This window comes from Vipera berus, assembly GCF_964194415.1.
Source record: "Vipera berus genome assembly, chromosome: 5".
Taxonomy (NCBI): Eukaryota; Metazoa; Chordata; class Lepidosauria; order Squamata; family Viperidae; genus Vipera; species Vipera berus.
In genome coordinates, this window is record NC_138207.1 from 100,648,138 (window position 1) to 100,669,985 (window position 21,848).

A 21,848-nucleotide genomic window follows, 5' to 3' on the forward strand; every position below is an offset into this window, starting at 1 on the left:
TAGCCTATCAGTAATGAACTTGCTAATCAGAATGACATAAGTTACTTTGCCAGGTTTTTCTTGAAATCAAGATATATTATGTGTACCATGTTTCCACAATCTACTAAGCAACTAATTCATTTCTTTTAAATGTGGCATCATACTGCTAGCTTAGCAAGATCTATCCTTAACAAATTCAATGCTTAACATTTCAGCTTAAGAATGGGAAAGTTCCGTTCTCTTTTCCTGCTTCCATTGCAAGTTCCAACTAAGCGTGGTCTGTTCTTGGCAACAGGGTGGAGAAGAATTAAATTGAAGGTTTGATATAGAAGCTAGAGTTTTAGAAATGTTGGTCCGAATTCAGATTTGAGTTTGTGTAAATTCTGGAATTGTGCTGATTTGAGATGTTTCCTCCTATGTTTCTCTCTGTCTTTTTGAATAGCTGAGCTTTAAGCTTTTATCAAGAGGGACACGGTGGCTCAGTGGGTTAGGACGCTGAGCTTGTCGATCAGAAGGTCGGCGGTTTGGTGGGTTGAATCCCGAGTGCCGCGGGACAGAGTGAGCGCCTGTTACTCGTCCCAGCTTCTGCCAACCTAGCAGTTCGAAAGCACGTAAAAATGCAAGTAGAAAAATAGGGACCGCTACAGTGGGAAGGTAACAGCGTTCCGTGCGCCTTTGGTGTCTAGTCATGCCGGCCACATGACCACGGAGACGTCCTCGGACAAGCGCTGGCTCTTCGGCTTTGAAACGGAGATGAGCACCGGCCCCTAGAGTTGGAAACAACTAGCACGCATGTGTGGGGTAACCTTTACCTTTACCTTTAAGCTTTTATTATGAACTTATTTTCCATACTAACATTAAAAGAGCTCCTGAAAAAGATCAGTTTTCAAGGTAAACATAAGTGAGCTTTTTTCTTACACCTTACAGCTTCTATTCCTGCAAGTACCAAATGAACAAGAATTAGAATGTTGGTGTAATAGCTTGAGTGACCTTTTCTTACCACCTGTTGTTGGTGCTCACTATATATGAAACAAACACAAGAAGACTACACAAGTCTGGCTCACTTTTTTTTTTTGTAAACCCCCACCCTCACCCCCAAGCAGGACCTAATTTTAGTTTCTTGCCATTTTGAGTTGAGGAACTCACGAAAATTGCTGTAAAGCTGGAATGCATTTAGGAGTTAATATAGTTTAGAAAGCTGAAAAACATGAAGCAAACTCCAGAATGAGAGAAAAAAAATGTTTATACATGTGAGTCTCCCTTTACATTATTTGCTCCAAACCATTAATTGGGCCCCACCAGCCACTGTGTCTGCCCCCCTCCCCAGTATAATAGTGAAGCCCCTGATCCAGCTTATTTTGACAATTCCTGGTTTCTTTTCCCAAATTTTTCCTTTTTTTGTGTGTATTGATTCCGCCAGTATCGCATTCTCTGCTAGAATCTGGGCAACGACACACTTATCCCCTCATCTTTCTTCTTAGAATTAAATTTGATTATGTAACATGAAACTAGAGGATGTAAACCTCAGCAGGAATGAAATCTGATGGAAAGCACATGAACATTTGCAAAGGTTTAGTCCCCTGACTTTTCCATAGCTCGGGCAGCCTTTTCCCCCCGCTTGTTTCGGCAAAACATATTCCAGGATCCAAAGGTGTTCTCAGACTCTCTAGCTGTAGTGTAAAATGATCTGTAAATGCTGGTTTATTGGACTGAAGACCCTGTTTCTAAGGAGGGCCACACAGCAGACATGAGATGGTTTGGATCTTACACATTAGGAAGAACGAGGAATGTTGGGAAGAATATGCCCAGAGCGGTATCGTTCTGTTTACGAGGACTTATACTGTAATTATGCTATGTGCATTTACCCCATGGGTAGCTAAGAGAGAATTTATTAAAAACCTTACTGTTTCACGGGGAAAAAGGAGGATATAAGGATGACTTCTCTTAGGATCTGTTAGTATCAGGAAGCAGTTTGTTGATGAAAAACCTGTCTTCAAGGATAATTTGGGGACATTTGTGTCAGATTGACAGACTTTATGCCGAGACATAATGCTTGCTGCATTAAGTGTATGTTAACTGAACTGCCATAAAACTTGGTTGGTTATTTATTTATTTATTTATTTATTTATTTATTTATTTATTTATTTATTTATTTATTTATTTTATTCGATTTATATACCGCCCTTTTCCCGAAGGACTCAGGGTGGTTTACAGGGCAAATTAAAAAAGAGTTACAATATACAGATTAAAATACAATTAAATTAATTAGGTATAGAAATAGGAAATTCAGTAAAGCTAAAAATATTTTTGTACCATTATACAATTAATGTTTCAGTTAATTTGTAGGTATATACCAGGGGGTCTTCAAACTTGGCCCTTTCGTGACTTGTGGACTTCAACTCCCAGAATCCCTCAGCCAGGCAGTCTGGCTGAGGAATTCTGGGCGTTGAAGTCCACAAGTCATGAAAAGGCCAAGTTTGAAGACCCCTGGTGTATACTATTGCCAGTGGCATCTATGAGGTGGTCAACAAAATAAATCAGGACGGCAACCAGAACTGCCCAGTCGAAGCTGCATCCCCCTTGTCTATGCATATTGTAGTGGTTGCCATTTTGACTACAACTACCCCTTGCAGATGCCCCTTCTGTTTCTTTCTAGCATACGACACTGATATATATATGACTTTAGTCGCAAAAAACGGAATATTTCATCTAAGAGATAAATTTCCTTTTACCTCAGTCACTTTGTGATTTATAACCCCCACTGGGAAAAACCTAAGAACACGGATGGTTCCTTAACCTTGGCCTTGCCTCTTCCCGAAATCGGTTCATTTTCTGAAAGGTGATGCACGAAACCTATGAAAAGATATCCATACGTGATCAAAACTGAGCCGTGTTACGAATCAGATGATAAAAGTCTGCCTAAATTCTTCCATTTAATTTATTTATTAATTAAGTTTACATCTCGGCCATCTCGCCAATTAAGTGACTCTTTAGAGAGAGAAATGTCAAAAGGCTATTTATAATCTGTGTGTGCTGATTCAAGATGGGAGGGGGAGGACTAACCTATGGATTAAAAAAATAGGGCATTTTATGGAGGTTTTTCTTCAGTTACAGTCTGGGTGTAGAGTTGCAGCATTACTTTCGTGCCTTTTTTTAGATACTTGATAATTTCAATTAAATGAGCCATTGAGCAATAAATAACATGATTTGATTGATACAGATACTTCGATGCAAACAGCTTTTATGAAAAGTTGCATATGGTATCTGTTAGCAATTGGGAAGATTGGAGGTTGAATTATTGCACAGATTAGCTGGAGCAGCCGAAGGGCCTCAGTTTAAAAAGCCTCTGTCTGTTTTAAATCTTGAGATTTTTTGCTAGCTTTGTAAGCTGTCACCTTAGCATGCATGTTTAAACACCACAGTGTAAAGATTAGAAAAGATTTCGGAATGTTCTCTGAGTATAATGTAAGGGTAATTTAAAATGTATTTATATTCCCTTACTGTATAATCACTCTTTAACCTTTAGATCATGGCTTCAACTTGCAAAACACAGCACAGGTAAAACGAATGAAGCTTAAAATATATTTCAAGTGAGTTTAACGTTTGTTTTAGTCATTCAGCACATTTCTGTCGCAGGAAGGCAGCCTTGTGAAGCAGCTTACAAATAATGAAGGATTTGGACCCAAATATTAAGAATCTGTGTCAAGTCTGTGTCAAGTAAAACCTGAACCTGAGACCATTTGGAACTGACTTTCTCCACCACAATTGCCATCTCAATCAGTTCCCATTGTTGATATCATTACAAACGGGTCAGTTTTCTTCTTTTGTGGCAAACAATCTCTCCCCCACTGTTCATTTTGGCTCCCTGGTGTGTTTCTGTGTGCCTTCTTAGTGACGTCGGCAGGTCATTGTCCTAAAACAAGGTATGCAGAAATTCCCCAGCCTCCTTGTTGAGGAGGAAAACCCTTGAGGCTCAGTAACTTGGCTGCAGAGCTTCTTCTGCCTTTGACCTCAGCCGGAGAGCGTAAGGAATGGCGGAACCATATCTGGCTCCCCTCGTCGTCTTTTTTCTATCTCTGACTTATGGCTGTGCGTACCTCTGTTGGGAAGCGATGGGCTGAACTGGCCATTTTGCTTATGGGCCTCTGTCAAAGGCGAGTTCAGATTCCATGGGTACCTCTTCTTGCCAGGCACTCAATGTCCAAACGATCCAGTTTTCTCTCAGTTCAAAACACAACCCTTAATTCTAAGTGTACCTTATAGACATCTGGGACTGCTGGTGTCTTTGAGATAGTCCGCCAGTCGCAAGAGAAGGCATCCTGTCTCAGCCGGGTCTCTGTTCCTGTGGCCATCGTGCTTTGCTGAGCGATGCATCAGCGCCATCCGCATGGAGCAGTTGTGATCCATTGGGTGGGGAGGGATGACAGTTGCCCTTTGATGGGCAGGGAGACAGTGATGGCTTTGTTTCCAATGACCTCTTAGGGTAGGGCTAGGCAACCTCGGCCCTTTTATGACTCATGGACGTCAACTCCCAGAAGATTCGGGAATTCTGGGAGTTGAAGTCCACAAGTCATAAAAGAGCCAAGGTTGCCTAGCCCTGCCTTAGGACTTCCGTTAAGAAAAAAAAAGCCAGAAATATAAGTAACTGCTGAAATACTCATCCATTCTTGTGTGTATGTCTGTTTGAATTGCAGAAGGCATTTTGGAGATTGACCTTAGAGAGAGAGAGAGTCTGTATTCATGAAGAATATTCCCCTTCTCATTGAGCATAACGGGGAAATCAGATAATAATAATAATAATAATAATAATAATAATAATAATAATAATAATAATAATAATAATAATAATAATAATAATAATAATAATAATAATAATAATAATAATAATTTTATTTGTATACCGCCCTTCTCCTGAAGGACTCAGGGCGGTGAACAGGGCAAACATATAAAAGTACAAGAATACAAATATTAAAAAAAGATTAAACAAGGTGCCCAGAAACTAACAACAATAAGTTAAAATACATTAAAACAATATTAAAATCCAAACCCATCACCCATCAGGCCAGGCCGGCTTGTTCGAACAAGTAGGTCTTCAGATCGTGTCAGAAGGAGTGAAGGTCGGGCGCCATCCGGAGCTCAACCGGATACTGCGCTCATCACCAAAAATAATGCCCTTTTCAACTTCTAAACTCCTTTAAGAACCGTTTGAATCCACTTCACTTTAGCAATCCTCCCCCGCGCGTGAATTAGTAATCTGGTTCACCAACCTCATATGGATACCAGGACATCTGGTCTCCCCTTTGGAACAGAAATGAACCCTGTTTACTTGCTGTAAACTGGATTTAAAACTGAGAAGGGGATTTAGAGAGTTTGCATCCTGTGGCCCCTTCTTGAATCAAACGGGTCTTTATTGCGAATTGAACCCAGGAAGCGACTCGGCAATTGTCCACACTTTTATATTCCCTCTTCTTTGTCACATCTAGCTAGTTGTGTAGCTCTACTCCCCCCTGAATTGCAAAAATGACCACAGATCTGGTCTGGAAAACCTGGTTTTTAAGAAGGACTCTACGCATTTCTTTTTTGGTGACTTCGTTTCTAATCTGATTAGAGATATTTCTGATTTCTAATATGAAGTACCTTTTTCTCTGCTTTTGTTGCCAAATAGTTCTTTTAAATCATTTGATACTATTATTTATTACTCAGCACATTAATAGAACTAGAAACTTCGTATTGCTTTGTTCAACACTGGTATATTAAACCCAAACATCTGATTTCCCCTTGGGCTATAGAGAAAATCACATTTGAAATCCCAGCTTCCTTTAGGCTGCAGGATGCCATTCCTGTCCCCGAGGGGCAGCTGTTATTTCAATTAGAGCAAGCAGGCACCCAACCATTTTATAGGCATTGAAAAACAATTGTTCTCTTGTAGGTCTGGTGAATGAAAAATATACCTTTTTTTGTTTGCTTTAGTGGATGCTGGGTGAGAGTTATAATCCATCAAGCAAAGACGTTTTTCATGCAAAGGAATTATGTGATATTTTACTAAGCCCTAATAATACTCTCCTTGCTCATATAAATGCTGACTGGAAAAACAGCCAACAATGAAGTCACTGAACAATTTTTTCAGGCCAGGCAAAATTCTGTTTTTCTCCACTAAAACAGCTCTCCATTTCCAAATATTACTACTATTGTATTTTCATAACAAATTCCATTTGTTTTGTTAAGCATATGTGCAAAGAGAAAGCTTACTTGTAAAGTTTGCTACACAATCATAATTTTTAGTATTTTTAATAGATTGGTGTGACTGAAATTGAATTTTATGGCATCGTTTTATTGGTCTAAATTATACCGTATTTTTTAGGATAAGTAACTAAGCAGCCAAGAAATTAAAAGACACTTGCTCCTCGGGAGGAAAGCCATGGCAAATCTAGACAGCACACTAAAAAGCAGAGACAGCACCCTGTCAACAAAAGTGCGTATAGTCAAGGCTATGGTCTTCCCAGTTGCAATGTATGGCAGTGAAAATTAAACCATAAGAAAGGCTGAGCGCCAAAGAATTGAGGCTTTTGAACTCTGGTGCTGGAGAAGACTCCTGCAAGTCCCTTGGACTGCAAGGCGTTCAAACCAGTGAGTCCTAGAGGAGATCAACCCTGACTGCTCTTTAGAAGGCCAGATCCTGAAGTTGAAACTCAAATACTTTGGCCACCTAATGAGACTCACTGGAGAAGAGCCTCATGCTGGGAAAGATTCAGGACAATAGAAGAAGGGGACGACAGAGAACGAGGTGGCTGGATGGAGTTACTGAAGCAGTAGGCATGAGCTTAAATGGACTCCAGAAGATGGTAGAGGACAGGAAGGCCTGGAGGAACGTTGTCCATAGGGTCGCGATGGGTCGAACACGACTTCGCAGCTAACAACAACAACTAAGCAGTGTGGATGTGGTCTCTTCAACTCCCCTCCCTTCCCTGAAATCCCCCTTATGTAGAATTACTTTGTCCCTGTATCATTATTTTATTTTTAAAAGATTTATATTTCATTATTTTCTTCAGGAACTCAAAGATGTACGAATGGTCTTTTCCAGCTACTCCCTAAATAACATCTCCGGGTAGCGAAAAGGATTGGTACAAAATATTTAATTTGGCTTCACAGTGCAGCGTTTGAGGGGTTCAGGTTAAATTAATCTGGAAGAGGCCTGCCCTATTAATTCAACCCTCTCCACGTCAGTCCAGTTTGGCCTGGAACTAGACCAAACCTTCCCGCGCGCCTCCTTGTAAATCACATTTAATGTACATTGACTGTGAGATGTCAGTTTGAAATACATGATCAAAATTTAAAAAGCTCTGAACAGTATAAAAAACCAATTTTTTTTTAAAATCAACAGTCGTGGCTAACTGCCACGAAAGAGCTGAAAGGGAAGAAGGATCTGTAGGGAGATTTAAATTGGCCTTAAAGGTTTGGTTGTAGGGGGTGGTTGCTGAGGGAGGAAGGAAAAGGGGGTGGGTGGGTGGGGGGGTGGGTGGATGAAAGGCTACAAGGAGGAGCAGGGCTCTCCAAATTTGGCGACTTTTAAGACTCGTGGACTTCAACTCCCAGCATTCCTCTGCCAGCCCTGTTGCCAAGTTTGGAGATCCCTGGTCTAAAGAAAGAATGCGGATTAAGTAGTTATGCTGGACAGATGTATGTAGTGCTGATACTTTATTTCCCGAATAAGAGATTATTTAAGGAAAACAATGCCTTGGTGCTGGACTGCAAGGCGATCAAACCGGTCAGTCCTAGAGGAGATCAACCCTGACTGCTCTTTAGAAGGCCAGATCCTGAAGCTAAAACTCAAATACTTTGGCCACCTAATGAGAAGGAAGGACTCACTGGAGAAGAGCCTCATGGTGGGAAAGATTGAGGGCAAGAGAAGAAGGGGACGACAGAGAATGAGGTGGCTGGATGGAGTCACTGGAGCAGTAGGCGTGAGCTTAGATGGACTCCAGAAGATGGTAGAGGACAGGAAGGCCTGGAGGAACATTGTCCATGGGGTCGCGATGGGTCGGACACGACTTCGCAGCTAACAACAACAACAATACCTCGAACTTCTTTTGAAGGGTTTCATCTGTCGGAACCATGACACTTACAAGGGATTTATCAGGTCAAAGGGGGAAAAAGTGCTACAAATGGAGCTGATAAAAGAAGCAGCTTTCCATTTACACCAAAGGAAGGAAGGATGGATCAGAATCAAATACAGGAATAAACTCAGTGGATATCAGTAACAACCAAAAACAAGAAATACAGAAGATTATTTTGCATCTCTCAAACTAAGAAACAGCTTTCTTTGTTTAAAAAAAAGCATTTGGTAATAGTACTGTACTTTCAAGATTTTTTTAGGACAGCAGTTGATAGCACCAGTCTAATGAACTATTACCAGGACGCAATAGTTTCATTTTTACCACCTTGCGTTTGGTCAGATCTAAGTTTAGAGACTATACTTGGAACCAGAGAAAACAAGTAGATGTTTTCAATAATTTATTGCCTTCTAGACAAGGCTTGTTATGCAGAAGCCCCAGAGCTCCATCAAAACTCAGTTGGGACTCATTAATTCTCTGGAGCGCTTTGGAAAAATACCTGATTCTCTCGTATTGTTTCCTCCTAAGGAGTCATCTTTTGAAGCCCTGGGCGTATTGTATTGCAACCGGGAGCAACACTCCTCGTGAGCTTGTGAGGGTGAGGAAAGGTCTTCAAGGTCAGGTGTCTGGACCGCAGGTTCAGAAGAACTAGAAAGTATGTATATATACATATACATATACATATACATTACATATACATATACATATACATATACATATACATATACATATACATATACATATATATATATATATATATATATATATATATATATATATATATATATATATATATATATATATATATATTGAAGGGACGCGTTGGCTCAGTGGGTTATTTGGCGGGTCGAATCCCGAGTGCCGCATAGCAGAGTGAACGCCTGTTACTCGTCCCAGCTTCTGCCAACCTAGCAGTTCGAAAGCACGTAAAAATGCAAGTAGAAAAATAGGGACCACTCCGGTGGGAAGGTAACAGCATTCCGTGCGCCTTTGGCATCTAGTCATGCCGGCCACATGACCACGGAGACGTCCTCGGACAAGCGCTGGCTCTTCGGCTTTGAAACGGAGATGAGCACCGGCCCCTGGAGTCTACCAGCAGCTCAGCCTTCTGTATCACTAACACCCAGGCTCAGGCTATTAGCCTTCTAGCTACAAAGCTATTTGAGAAGCATTTCCAAAGTTGTTTGGATAAATGTTACTTAAATGTCTTGAACTTGAAGAAGGTGGTTACAAAAACAGGATGATTTCTTAGAAATAATTTGCCAATTTGTAGCAATTTTCAAAATGTTCTACCTTATCGAGTGTTAAGTGTATGAGAGACATCGTGTTCTGGATAATGCACCCAGAGCTGTACGAGTGTCTTGCTCAGCTCATATTTATTTCTAAATGCTTGGACCAAATGATTAATCCTGTGAAGATTTCAAGGGGGAAAACATCGTCGTTCACTTGCGGCATCGACTACTAAGCTTTATCTCACTCATTCTCTTTTCTCTACATACAAGGAAATTCAGGCCGTATCCCAGATTAAATTATTTGAACCAGATAACCACGCCTGTTGTGTTGTCTTTGTAGCCCTGTAGATCCTTTCTTGATGAGAGTAGAGCATCTTATATAAGGGAATTTTAAGTTCTCAAGGAGTTTTTTTTTAGTCTAATGTAAAAAAAATAACTTTTCTGCTAAAATAGTGGATGTAAATGGACAGATGAACAGATTTCACTACAACAAGAAGCGTGAAAAGTAAAATGGATGCTCCTGTTGTCTTACATGCATGTGAGTAATAACTATTCAAAACAAGAAAAATGGAAGAATGGCTGTGTCAGACGGTATGAAATTTAGCATAAGAATGTGGCATCTCTGATAAAATACATAATTAAACTTGACACTTACAGTGAGCTTAGCTATAAGATGGCATTTCCTAAGTATTCTCGTTTTAAATCTGCATGAATAATAGCAGTTTTTTCCCCTTTTCAATCATTGCCTTCCTTCACCGGAATTGGAGGATGTTGAAATGATTCTTTCCAGGAAAGCTGTAAAGATTTGGTGGCTCCATCAGACCTTGGAGGCAGGCTTGTTGCGACTGTCGTTTTGCACAAGGAGTTGGTTTGTGGCTTTGAGTATTTACATTCCCAGTTTCTGTATAGTAGTATTGCAATTTATGGTGTGTTTTTTATTTTGATTATGTTATTATTGTGTTATCTCGTCTATTTATCTTCTCTGGTGGAAAAATAGAAGTGTATAGTTTATAGCGGTAGGGTTTGTATGGACCCTCAGCGCCATCGTCTGTGATGACTATTCTAACTGTTCCTACCCTGGACGTGAAGTTGACTTGGTTGTGACACCTGCCACCCTCTTGAGGGTTAATGAGAAAGATCTGGATGGCTAAGTGGGTGTCCACTTCTTCCCTCCCTGCTCCTCTTGACACTTTGAGTAAGATTTCACGGTTCTCATTTTCATAGATTACGTTCCATGAAAATGTTTGATTTGAGGAATTCATGTATCCACAGAAACATGCTCAAATTACAGGATCCAGCAGACTTAACAGGAAACTAAGGTTTCCTGCTATGTGAATATGCTTCAGTTCTTGACATCTGGACTGCTGCTTTCCCTTCCAGCAGTCAGACTGATTGACAGCAAGCCTGTTAGGCAGCAGGGAAATCTGGGAGTAGTCTGTCTCTTTTGCCCAATACTGAGCTATAAAAAACAGTTTGTATCCCTTCTGAAAATCTACAGGAATCCCTGGGGAGTGAGGTTGACCATGACTTCTTGCGAGGGTTTTGTTTTTAAAAAGAAAAGAACAGCTAGGAATCAGCCTGGCTTCCTAAAAAAGCACTTATCTGGCTTAAAATTATAAATCTGTCGGGCTTATCTTGAAGTATTAAATTCAGTCTAAGTTTCATACGCACAGAGAGACAGACTACTCATCAGGCAAAATATGCAAAAACAAGTAGTGAGAGAAGATGAAAGCCAACAGGAGTCAGACCCAGGAGAGGCACTTTGGTAGCCAGGAGTTAAAAGAGGCCTTCACAGATCAGCATTGTCCCAGGGATCTTTCCAAGGCCAGATTGCTCTCCTGGGGCCTCACCCAGGCACAACCAGCCATGGTTAGATTTGGGCTCCTTTATTCAGTTATAAGGGACGCGGTGGCTCAGTGGGTTAGGACGCTGAGCTTGTCGATCAGAAGGTCGGCAGTTTGGCGGGTCGAATCCCGAGTGCCGCGTAACAGAGTGAGCACCTGTTACTCGTCCCAGCTCTGCCAACCTAGCAGTTCGAAAGCACGTAAAAATGCAAGTAGAAAAATAGGGACCACTACGGTGGGAAGGTAACAGCGTTCCGTGCGCCTTTGGCGTCTAGTCATGCCGGCCACATGACCACAGAGACTTCCTCGGACAAGCGCTGGCTCTTCGGCTTTGAAACGGAGATGAGCACCGGCCCCTAGAGTCGGAAACGACTAGCACGCATGTGCAGGGGAACCTTTACTTTACCATTCAGTTATAGGGTCCTTTCGGCGTGGAGGAGCAGGCTTCAGCCTCTCGGTTATCCAATACGTTCTCATCCATTGCCCGTGGTTTTGAGGGCAGGATGGAGGCGGCTGCTGGTCTGAAAGAGCGGGACCAGTGGGACCAGTATCGTCATCACTGATTCTGTCTACGGATGTTGTGATTCAGGGTCAGCCTGTGGGTTCGGCAGTTGGGTCGGACGACTCAGAGGAGGAGGAGGGGGGTGTTGAAGAGCTTGCTGAAGATGGCCTTGAGGCTCCGCAGAGCCCTCAGCCGGGCCCCTCCCACCTGGTCACGACGCAGACCCAGCTGTGTGAGCCTGACAGCGTGGATGAAGATGACCCACAGCTGGCCCTGTTCAAGGACGCCCGACGCAGGAGGCAGTCAATCAGGAGTAAACAGAGGAAGGCAATGGGGCACCTCGGAAGGAGGCAGAGAGAGGCCACGCCCTGAACTGTATTTAAGGCGAATGTGTGGGAGGGCTGGTTTGCTGAAGGCAACCGCTTGGATAGTTCCTGTTTCATAGCTCCTGTTTCATGGTTGGTGTCTTATCTTGCTCTGTTTTATGTTAATAAATTTGGCAGGCGTAATTCCAGCCTCTTGCCGTTTGTAAAGGGGTTGTCCCTGCTTTTGCTGCAGGGCCGGTAGCAGGCTGGTACAGAACAACGGAGGCTCTTCATCATCTAGGTCCTGGTTGTCCCAAAGGCGCTTTTTCAGGAGGCAGCCGGACTTTCTTCTTTTTCTTTGAAGACGTTTCGCTCTGACTGGAGAAGCTTCTTGGATGAGAAGGGAAAGGTCTTCAAAGAAAAACAAGGAAGTCCGGCTGCCTCATGAGAAAGCGCCTTTGGGACATGACTGGTTCTGGTAATACAGATTCTCTGTTGTGTTCTTCTTCATCCAAGGAGGCTTTTGAGACCAGACCACAACAAGAAGACGGGCTGTGATCTCTTTCCCTTTTCTGGCAGTCGTGAGGATTTGGTATGAAGCTGACTTGACAGTGACATCTGATATGTTGGATAATGAGCCAGATATCAGGCTATCAGCAGGATAGCTCTCTGCCATAAAAGAGGACCGGCCTGAGGGACCATCCAAAGATAACAAGAAATCACTGATGTATCTTAAGCTCCGTGTCAGATTGTGCCCTTCCCTTCTTTAGCCACCAAGGAGGCAGGCCGAGGGCCATTGTTTTGGGGACCCTCTTGCCACATCCTTACCAGGCTAACCCTAACTCTCAGAGTCTTCTTTAAAGAGATTTATTGAAGGGAAAAGGGGAATTAGATATTGAAGATGTTTATTTTAGCAGCAAATATATCTCTAGTTTTCCCAAGTTGGAGCTTTCTTGATCCTCTGGCTAGCCACCTGTTGATATACCTGGGGAGATGGCTCCATATTTTCCTGATAAAGGAAGAATGTGCAGATGTTCGGTGCTTACAATGTCGTGCAAATCATTATCCTGTTTCCCAGGCTCTGGGCAGCCCATTAGTTTAGTTCTCAACATATTTTAGACTTTGGGTTTGGTGATGGCTGCGGCCTACTTTTTATGAATATTGTTTGCTATGTTTTCCTCCCGGAGGCCAAGATCCTTTTCCAAGGCAGAAACTTCTTGGATTGATATAAAGCTGTTGTCTGGGAAGCGGCCCTGACATTTAATAATTAGAAATTGATGTCAATTTTCAAAGTGTAATCTTTAACATGCTTAAGGTAAGCTGTAAAGCTATTGATGTTCACTACTTTATCTTGTAGACTTGCTTTGCAGCTGTTGTAATGATAAATATCAACCTGGCAACAATTAAGAGTTTGTTTCAGCATTAATGAAACTGTTCCAGTCTTGAGGTAGCCCTCTCCTCTTCACATGTTGGCACTAATCTAAAAGAAAATGTCAAGCTAAATATAAGCATTTACCCTGACAGTTCAGCTTTTTCACTTAAATAGAAAAGCTGTTTGAAATTTAGCTTTCATCAAAAATGGGAAAACTGCCCACTTGAAATAAAACAATAGTTGAAATCTTAGTCATTTTCCACTTACGAAGCTCTGTTTCCATTAAAATAAACAATACTAATTGCAGGATGCCAAAAGCTTTGTTCAAAGCGTTGGGGGAAAAGTTCCTTTTGTATTTTGGCCATTGTAATCCAGTCACATTTGAAAACAGGCACACTCTGGATTAAATAAGCTAAAATCCTAAACGGTCAGCTAATATTTCAGCAGAGAATTGGCAGATAGAAACAGGTTCAGACATGCCATAAAAATGAATAATGCTGGCTGGGTCCCCTCTGCGCTCTTAAAAATCCTTTCCACATTTCTTTGAACCGTCTTTTTCAAGACCCCATGTTGATTGACTCTTGTCCCATCACTCTTATGAGTAATGTGACCATCTTTTGTGTGCTCTGAGTTTTATTGTTGATTTCTGACAACTCCCGGAACAAGTCCCTGCAATTTTCTTGATAAGATTTCAGAAGTGGCTTGCCATTGCCTCTTTCCTAGGACTGAGAGAGGCTGACCGGCCCAAGGTCAACTAACTGGCTTGGCCTGTTGCCCTCATCCAATTGTCTCTCAACCATCATCAACCTTAACATTAACCTTTAAGTTAATGTTATTAGTTGAGTGTTTAACTTTTGATGTTTTTTGTGCATTGGGCAGTATTATAGTTCTTTTGGAACAACAGATGTTTCAAGCCAAAAAAAAGTTATGTTATTCAGCATCCCTGTGGAAAATCAGCTCCAAATTGCCTTCTGCTCCTGTTCTAATTCATTTTGGTTTAAACACCAATAAAGATAACTAAGTGGGGCAGACGATGACAGTAACATTTCCCCAAGTCAACCAAATTGTCTTTTTAAAATTGTTTTCGCTGAACGGATTTAGCATTTGATCAATTCTGATGCCACTGATGTGTTGAAAATTCCTTGAGGTAATTCACTAAAGATGATTTGCCGAACGTAATGTGTGAACAAAAGTAACAACAAAATAACTGCAGAATATAAGTGCTTAACTCTTTTGTAAAGCCAATAACAGGAAATCTCATTCAAATAAGCTTGGTGTTGCCACAAAATTGATGGTAGAGTTGGCCTTAATGCCGTTCTGCAACAGAAGGATTTGAAAAAACAGACGGTGTCATATTTTAGAATGCCTCACTTTTCCAGAAGAGGCAGATATCCTCGAGAACCATTTGTATAACTAATTAAGAAATACTAGTACCAAATAAGTTATACACATCTTATACACATCCCAAGGGGGAATCAGTAGAAATAGGATCTCCCCTTGACTTCTCTGCGATACTAAAGCACAGGGCTGTATGTCAACATGGGAACCTCTTCGTAACCCTTAGAATAAATGTTATTTACCATTAACCATCAGTAATTATTTGTCCATGTTGCACTGGCATTTTAAGTAATGATCACTTATATGTCATTTCCCTGGACCTTTTATTTCTTCTCACAAAAGAGGAAACAGATCACATTTTTCCAGTTTTCTAAATAGAGGTAAGGAAAAAACCTGAGAAGTGTTCATTTATTTCAGTATTCATATAAATTATTTAAACCACTTCGTTCATTTCTCATTTATTTCCCATTACAGTTATTATCTTGTGGTAGAGAGGTGTTATAGCACTTTGTAGATATGGAAAACAAGCTCATTATACATTTAATAGCACATTTTAAAAGAGAAATATTTGGCGCATTCAGCCTTAGCCCGTGCAGATTTCAGGAATAATAAATGTTGTGGGCATTATTCATAACTTCTAATGTTTTTATGTTTCCTAATGCAGCGTTCCTTTCAAAAATCTCAACGTAGCACATGCTTTTGCACATATATGCTCAATAATTAAGTCAAAGCAACTGAAATAGTTTGTTTTTTTAAAAAAAAGTGAAAAACATGCTGCTAAAATATAATTAGTATGTATCACGTAAAAGTCTATAATTATATAGTCACTGAAGTTGGCCATAGTTACAGCGTTCTTTAGTGCATACTTAAAAGCCCAACAAATATAAAAAAGAAACATAGCAATCATAATTATATCATATGAAAATGATTCAGAATGGATTGTTGAACTTTTATTAAAAGCTTGAAGAACAGAGGAACCCATCCAATCCTGTATAGTGTGTATACACACAAACACACACAGAGAGAGATTTTTTTTGATTTGTTGACTCTTCTTTCCATTAAGTCCCAAAGCATCTTTTTGGCTGTGATCTTACAAACATTTATCTGCATGTAAACTTCATTAAATGCACTGGATTTATGGCTCTACATGTTTAATGCAGATTTTTGTAATATAAGCTATAGATTTTTACTTTTACTTTAATACTAAGAAAATAATACAATTGTTCATTACGTAGTTTATGCCATTTGTTTATATATACTTCAAGACAATGTGAAAATGGCATATGTTTCAAACAATCTCATTGAATAAATGTAAGTCCAGCTTCCCAAGATATTGATCAGACAACTTTTTAACTTTAGGTCCATCTTAATCTTCTATCTATGATAAATATTGTAATTCTCATACAGAAAGTGTTGGATCTTTGATTTATGATGATCGTATTTTATGACTATGATTATCACTTGTTGCTTGTACATACCCTGAGAGCTTCTGCACCGGAGACTCATTCCTTGTGTGTGGCCAACCACACTTGGCCAATAAAGAAGAACTCAGAATTTTAAATCCGCATCGGGTAAATAGACCACATGTTGAACATTTCTACCAGCTACCACCACTTATACTATTTGAGACCAATTTGAACACCTTAAAATAGAAAAGTAATGTAATATTCTATATCGTCTGGGAACGAAAAGGTGATAATAGGCTAACTGCTTAGTGCTGTAATGGTTTGTTTGACTTGTAGAATAGAAATTCAAAGATGTTCTCATTGGATTGCTGATTCTTTCTTTTTTTAAATATAGGTTTGTGCTGTCAAATTCCTAATGGTGCTGCCTAAGTGATGGTTGTGACAAACTGGACAATAGTTTTCCACTTAATTTTTTTATTGACAAATCCTTGTTTGCTTGTTTCCTCTTCAGCCATTGGTAACCGAAAAGCTAATACGCCTGTGAAATTTATTTATTTATTTATTTATTAATGGGATTTATATCCCGCCCTATCTCCCGAAGGACTCAGGGCGGCTTAAACATTTGTAGTAATCACAGCTACAACAGTTACCTGTTTTTGTTTTCTCATATTGAGGATATTGGGTGTTTTTGAGTTCTTCCTTCACTTATTGTTAATTGTGTGTCTCTGGTGTCTATTTTCATGTGGATTTCTCTTTCCACTTAGTAGCGGCCGTGTTTCCGAAGCCCTCTGTGCATAGCAATTTATTCTGTTGTTTCTTTGCAGGGTTTCTTCCTGACAGTGTCACCGGAATCCATAATGAAAGTCGCAACTCAAGCTTCTGCAAACAACAAGACCTTCAGTCTAAACCTTTCTGCACCATTCATTAGTCAGTTCTACAAGGAGCAGCTGATGGAGGTCATGCCTTATGTTGACATCCTGTTTGGGAATGAAACGGTGAGAGCTTCTGGAAGTTTCCTTGTTTTAGTACTGTGCTGGCATGTAAAGTGATGAGGGTGGCAGATCTGGGCTGCAGAGTCTGGCCAACCACTGGATGTCAGCAGAGAGAAAGAAAACGGGCGTTTTGCTGACAGCTACAGGTGGTCCTCGAGATTACGACCATAGTGGAGCCATATTAGTCGTCGGTCCTTAAATAGTTGCTGTTGCTTAGTCGCTAAGTCCTGCCTGACTTTTCGCGACCCCATGGACCACAGCAGACAATTGGAGGGTAGCACATGGAGGAATTTTGGGAGCAGGAACCAAGCTCTCGGTTGTTTGTTGTGCACCCACTTGTGTGCCCTACAAACCAGAAGTGATGGGGAAGCTAGTTTTACGGAGCTGCATTTTCCTTTCGAATAGCCAAAGCTGCCCAACAACAACAACAATAATAATAAAAGCTAGAAATTAAGGCACCAGGGTAGAAAGCGGGAGAGAACGAGTTCACGTCCTGCCACAGCCATGAAATCCAGCGGGCTGACTCTGAACCACTGACACACCCTCTCAACCCATCCCACCTCACAAGGTTGTTGTTGTTGTGGGGAAAATAGGAGGTGGAGGAAGGTGTGCTAGGTATGTTTACCGCCTTGGGTTGTTTGTAAAAATAATAAAGTTGGCACAGACAGACAGAAGAGCTGGTTCTGGAAATCTCTTTAGAAACCCATGGGTGTTATTATTAAAATTTTAACATTTTGGGTAAATATGTTGATGATTCATTTGCAACTGTGAACTATAACAAACTATGAGTTATTTGTGGATATAGCAAAGGTAGGATACGAATAAAATGAAATAAACTGAGTTTGTATGTTTGCAAATTAGATAAATGTTTCTCCTTACCTCATGGGTATTTTTTTATTAACTCAGCTTCATCCAAGCAAGTAACTTTAGCTAGCGTGTGATGCTTTTAGTAGAAGCAATTCTTGCCATTCTACAGCCATTAGGTAGCAATCCGTGATTGGAGAACTTTATATTATTGTCATTTCTTTTAATTATCACTGAATTTAGTTTCCTAATAGCATCGTTGTGCAAATGATTCTTAGCTGTAATACCTTTTAAGTTTATTGTAATCACTGGATAATTAACTTGCCAGGATTTAAGCACACTCAGCTTTGCCTCAGGACATTTAACACTCAAATAAGGTCAATTATCTCCTGGTGATAAGTGCTTGGTCACAAGTCCCTGCTTAATTCATCCCAGAGCTGCTCACCTTAAATAAGTAAATGTTTGTTGCATAATTTAAGTTCTGCTACTTTATCATAGCTCTTTATATTGTCTAAGGATGCAGACTCTGAATGGGACCCAAAGGCCGGAGGAGTACAATGCTACTAACTGGTAACTGGGAATAGAAAAAAAGGAGGAGCTTCAGCAGATGAGCCAGTTTGCATAGTTGTCCGCCTTTCAAGAAATAAAGCACCATAAATGTAATAACAGAAGCTTGGAAGACTGACATATCAGAGACAGTCAAGGCAGGATAATCTTGAGTTTCTTCCTCACCTCTTCCTATCCTAGCTGGTGTTTTATAACCCTTGCCGTATAGCTGTTCCGAAGCTGCCTGCGTGGTAGACCAGCCTTTGCTGTTGCCCGCTGTGGCACCAGGACAGCGTTCGGATGTGGGAATAACGTGGGTAGCTTCACTGCTGAACAGATCTTCCAGCCTCACTCTCCTCCTTCCCGCCTTGTCTTCAGCAAGCTGCAAAGCTAAGCTTTAATGGAATAAAATGCTTTTAAAATATAGCTCTGGTCTGAAGCCCCCACTGATAAAAAATCCTCTTATTGGAAACTCTCTAAAGCAGGGGTCCTCAACCTTGGCAACTTTAAGACTTGTGGACTTCAATCCCACAATTCCTCAGCCCTGTTCACCGCCCTGAGTCCTTCGGGAGAAGGGCGGTATATAAATAAAATTATTATTATTATTATTATTATTATTATTATTATTATTATTATTATTATTATTATTATTATTATTATTATTATTATTATTATTATTATTATTATTATTATTATTATTAATTATTATTATCTTTGCTCTACATACACTCTCCATGTACATTCTTCCTTGTTTGTTTTAATCCTGTTTACATGCAGCAGGATTATAAACCACTCAGAGTCCGTCAACAGTGCTAGGAGGGAAGAAGGAAGGAAGGGTCCCAGTTTAAATATTGACGGATTTCCAAAATGATTTCAGTATTCAAAATGTTAGATGCCACAAAATGTGCACCATGGGGAGACATTTGAATTCTCTCTCTCTCAAAAAAAGGTCAAAACTCAAGGAAAACAATGAGAACAGAATCAGAATACTCTTAACGCTTGCTCTGCATCCTACCACTCTTAATAATTTGCATAATTATCAAGGCATTTAAATTTGCTGTAAATACAAGCGATGAAGAATGTGTAACAGCATTCTGCCTTGGCTTGGGAACACAACATTAGTTAATTAGTGAGGGTATTTTTCCTAGAGATAGAAATTTGGAACTTTTGCCTCAGCCATTTACAACTTATTTTTCTTGGAAATAGTGAAGTATTTGAAATAATGGGGAACTGGGCCTCTGACTTCCTTTTCTGCTGAGGATTGCAGAGCCCAACTTCTTCCATATACTCTGAAAATACTTCATTTTGGCCTTTGAGAGCGTATAAATAAAACCTACTGGCAGGATTTACGTTATCTTTGTACCTAAGCCAATTGGTAAAATGGTTGTAAAACTAGATCATGTAATTGGAAAGACTCCTTCAACATTAATTGGAAATATGATACGGAGCTGTCCAACGCTGCCTCTTATCCAAACAGAAACCTGAAGACATTTCTAGCATATTTGAATAGTTTTTCTAAGGATAGTAATTGGCAGAGCAATGGAAATCGGTGTGTATTTTTCAGAGTTACCTTTGTTTTGATATTCTTCTTCCTTCAGTAAAACAGTTATTTCAGAATGAACGTAACTGTTTTACAATGGTGTATAATGAATACAATAAGCACTTCTCTGGGTGCAGAGCAACCACTTCATAAGTCTCCAAAAGGGATAATGATAGAAAATCCTCTGTAATCATAGCAAGGGAACCCTTTCTTACGATATCTTGCGGATCTTAGTGCAACAGTGCATTTCACACAAAAAATCACAAATGTAATTCCCTAAACCTCGAGAGGACGTTCCATACTTTATTTTTTTAACTTAATTTTTCTCATCTTCCACTGGAGATTTGAGTTCATTACAGTGTAGAAACGGTGGTTATCGAGGGTTTCCATTGGGGAGAGATTTCACGAGAGAAGAAAGATGAGCTGAATATTCAGAGTCCTCCATTCATGTGTTGATCCATGTGATTTATTTCTCCACGGTCTTTTGAGATACTGCAAAAATTGCCTTTCTGATCATGGTGGATTATGGGCCTCTCCAAGAGGCAGACCACGGAGTGCAGGAGCCTTTCACCAACCCTAATGTCCTTCTGGGTGATCTCTCCCAGGGCAAGTACTTCCGAAATTAGCCATACCTGTAAAATTCTGTGGCCACAGGCTGTTCTAGCACAAGAGTTCTCAGTTGGATCAATATGGAATACATTCGCCATGTTAAGGGGGACCATAAATTGAAGTGCCCTTCAAACATTCGATTGTTGTTTAACATGTGACATCCGATGAAGCCACAAAGTTGGAAATGTGGAATTGTAATCCAGTGAGGGTGAATATATTGCATTCTGCATGTTGGATCCTTATGGTCCAACACAAAAGATGGACCGTTTGTTCTCTGTCCAGTCACTACATGAGCCCTCGTTCTAAGGATGGCTGCTGGGGGTTCCCCAGCTGTTCTAATACTATCTGGGGGTTGGCTAGAGACGTACCCATTTTGTAAATGTCTTTTATCCCTACCCCATGTAGGATGGAGACATCAACAACTGACCTTGTGTGAGGTCCATAAATAACTTTTTCAGGAAACAGTTAGTTCTTGTTCAGTAAGAGACAGAATGGATAGGACAGAGTGTATCCATATCTGAGAATTCATGGATTCGAGCTATCCGAATTAAGCCATTTCATAGAGTCACGGTCTACCTACCTCCTTAGTTCCCCTATCTAAAAAGGGGTTATTTTGTGCCATTTCAGAAGCAGGAGCTGTGGTGTTTAGTATTTTAGCCTGACACATACTTACACCTCTGCATAGTAGAACAGAGGTCCCCAACCTTTGGGGCACCAGGGACTGGTTACGTGGAAGGAGGGTTTTTTCATGGACTGGAGGGTGCGTGATTTTGGGTGCTGCCTGCATCCCGTGGATGTGGCTTTCCTTGTTTGTGCGGACCAGTTGCTGGCATCCCGCGGCCCGGTACTGGTCCACGGACGGGGGTTTGGGGACCCCTGTAGTAGAAGATTCATTTTTCACAGTACCTTCACAAGATCCTACAAATTTGTTTGGAATAAATTCCCTGGATAAAAAGCAGCTCTTTAAACTGGCAGGTTCTACCCACTGTGGAGAGGGTTTCTGTACCCCTCACCTACACGAGGTCTCCAGTAAACGTTACCTGGCTAGGTGTGCTGAAGCCTCCTTGGTATGTTGAGGCCATTTCGCATCTCATTTCCAGCTTCTGGCACTACGGAATGAAAACGTTGAGTGGCTATTTAGTGGCAGCTGTAAAATGGAGAAGAGTAAACAGCTGAATTTTAAAATAAGATGGCTACAGTGGCAAAATTTCTGTTAATGTTTAGCTTGTTTGTGATGGGCTTGCTCTGAAGAAATAAATTGGGGATAT

At 40.6% G+C, this 21,848-nt stretch overlaps 3 protein-coding genes across 5 annotated transcripts in view; 1 reads left to right on the forward strand and 2 right to left on the reverse strand.

Annotated features, from left to right (window-relative positions):
- Nucleotides 1-21,848, reverse strand: part of COMTD1 (catechol-O-methyltransferase domain containing 1) — a 581,650-nt gene that overhangs the window by 249,666 nt on the left and 310,136 nt on the right. The window lies entirely within an intron of this gene.
- The window catches only part of ADK (adenosine kinase), a 176,864-nt gene that overhangs the window by 95,808 nt on the left and 59,208 nt on the right, over nt 1-21,848 (forward strand). For all 3 annotated transcript variants that reach the window (XM_081329748.1, XM_081329749.1, XM_081329750.1), the window contains exon 7: nt 16,914-17,084. In XM_081329748.1, coding sequence (XP_081185874.1) covers nt 16,914-17,084 — 171 coding nt within the window. The remainder of the gene's footprint in view (nt 1-16,913; nt 17,085-21,848) is intronic.
- DUSP29 (dual specificity phosphatase 29) overlaps nt 1-21,848 on the reverse strand; it is a 280,314-nt gene that overhangs the window by 76,811 nt on the left and 181,655 nt on the right. The window lies entirely within an intron of this gene.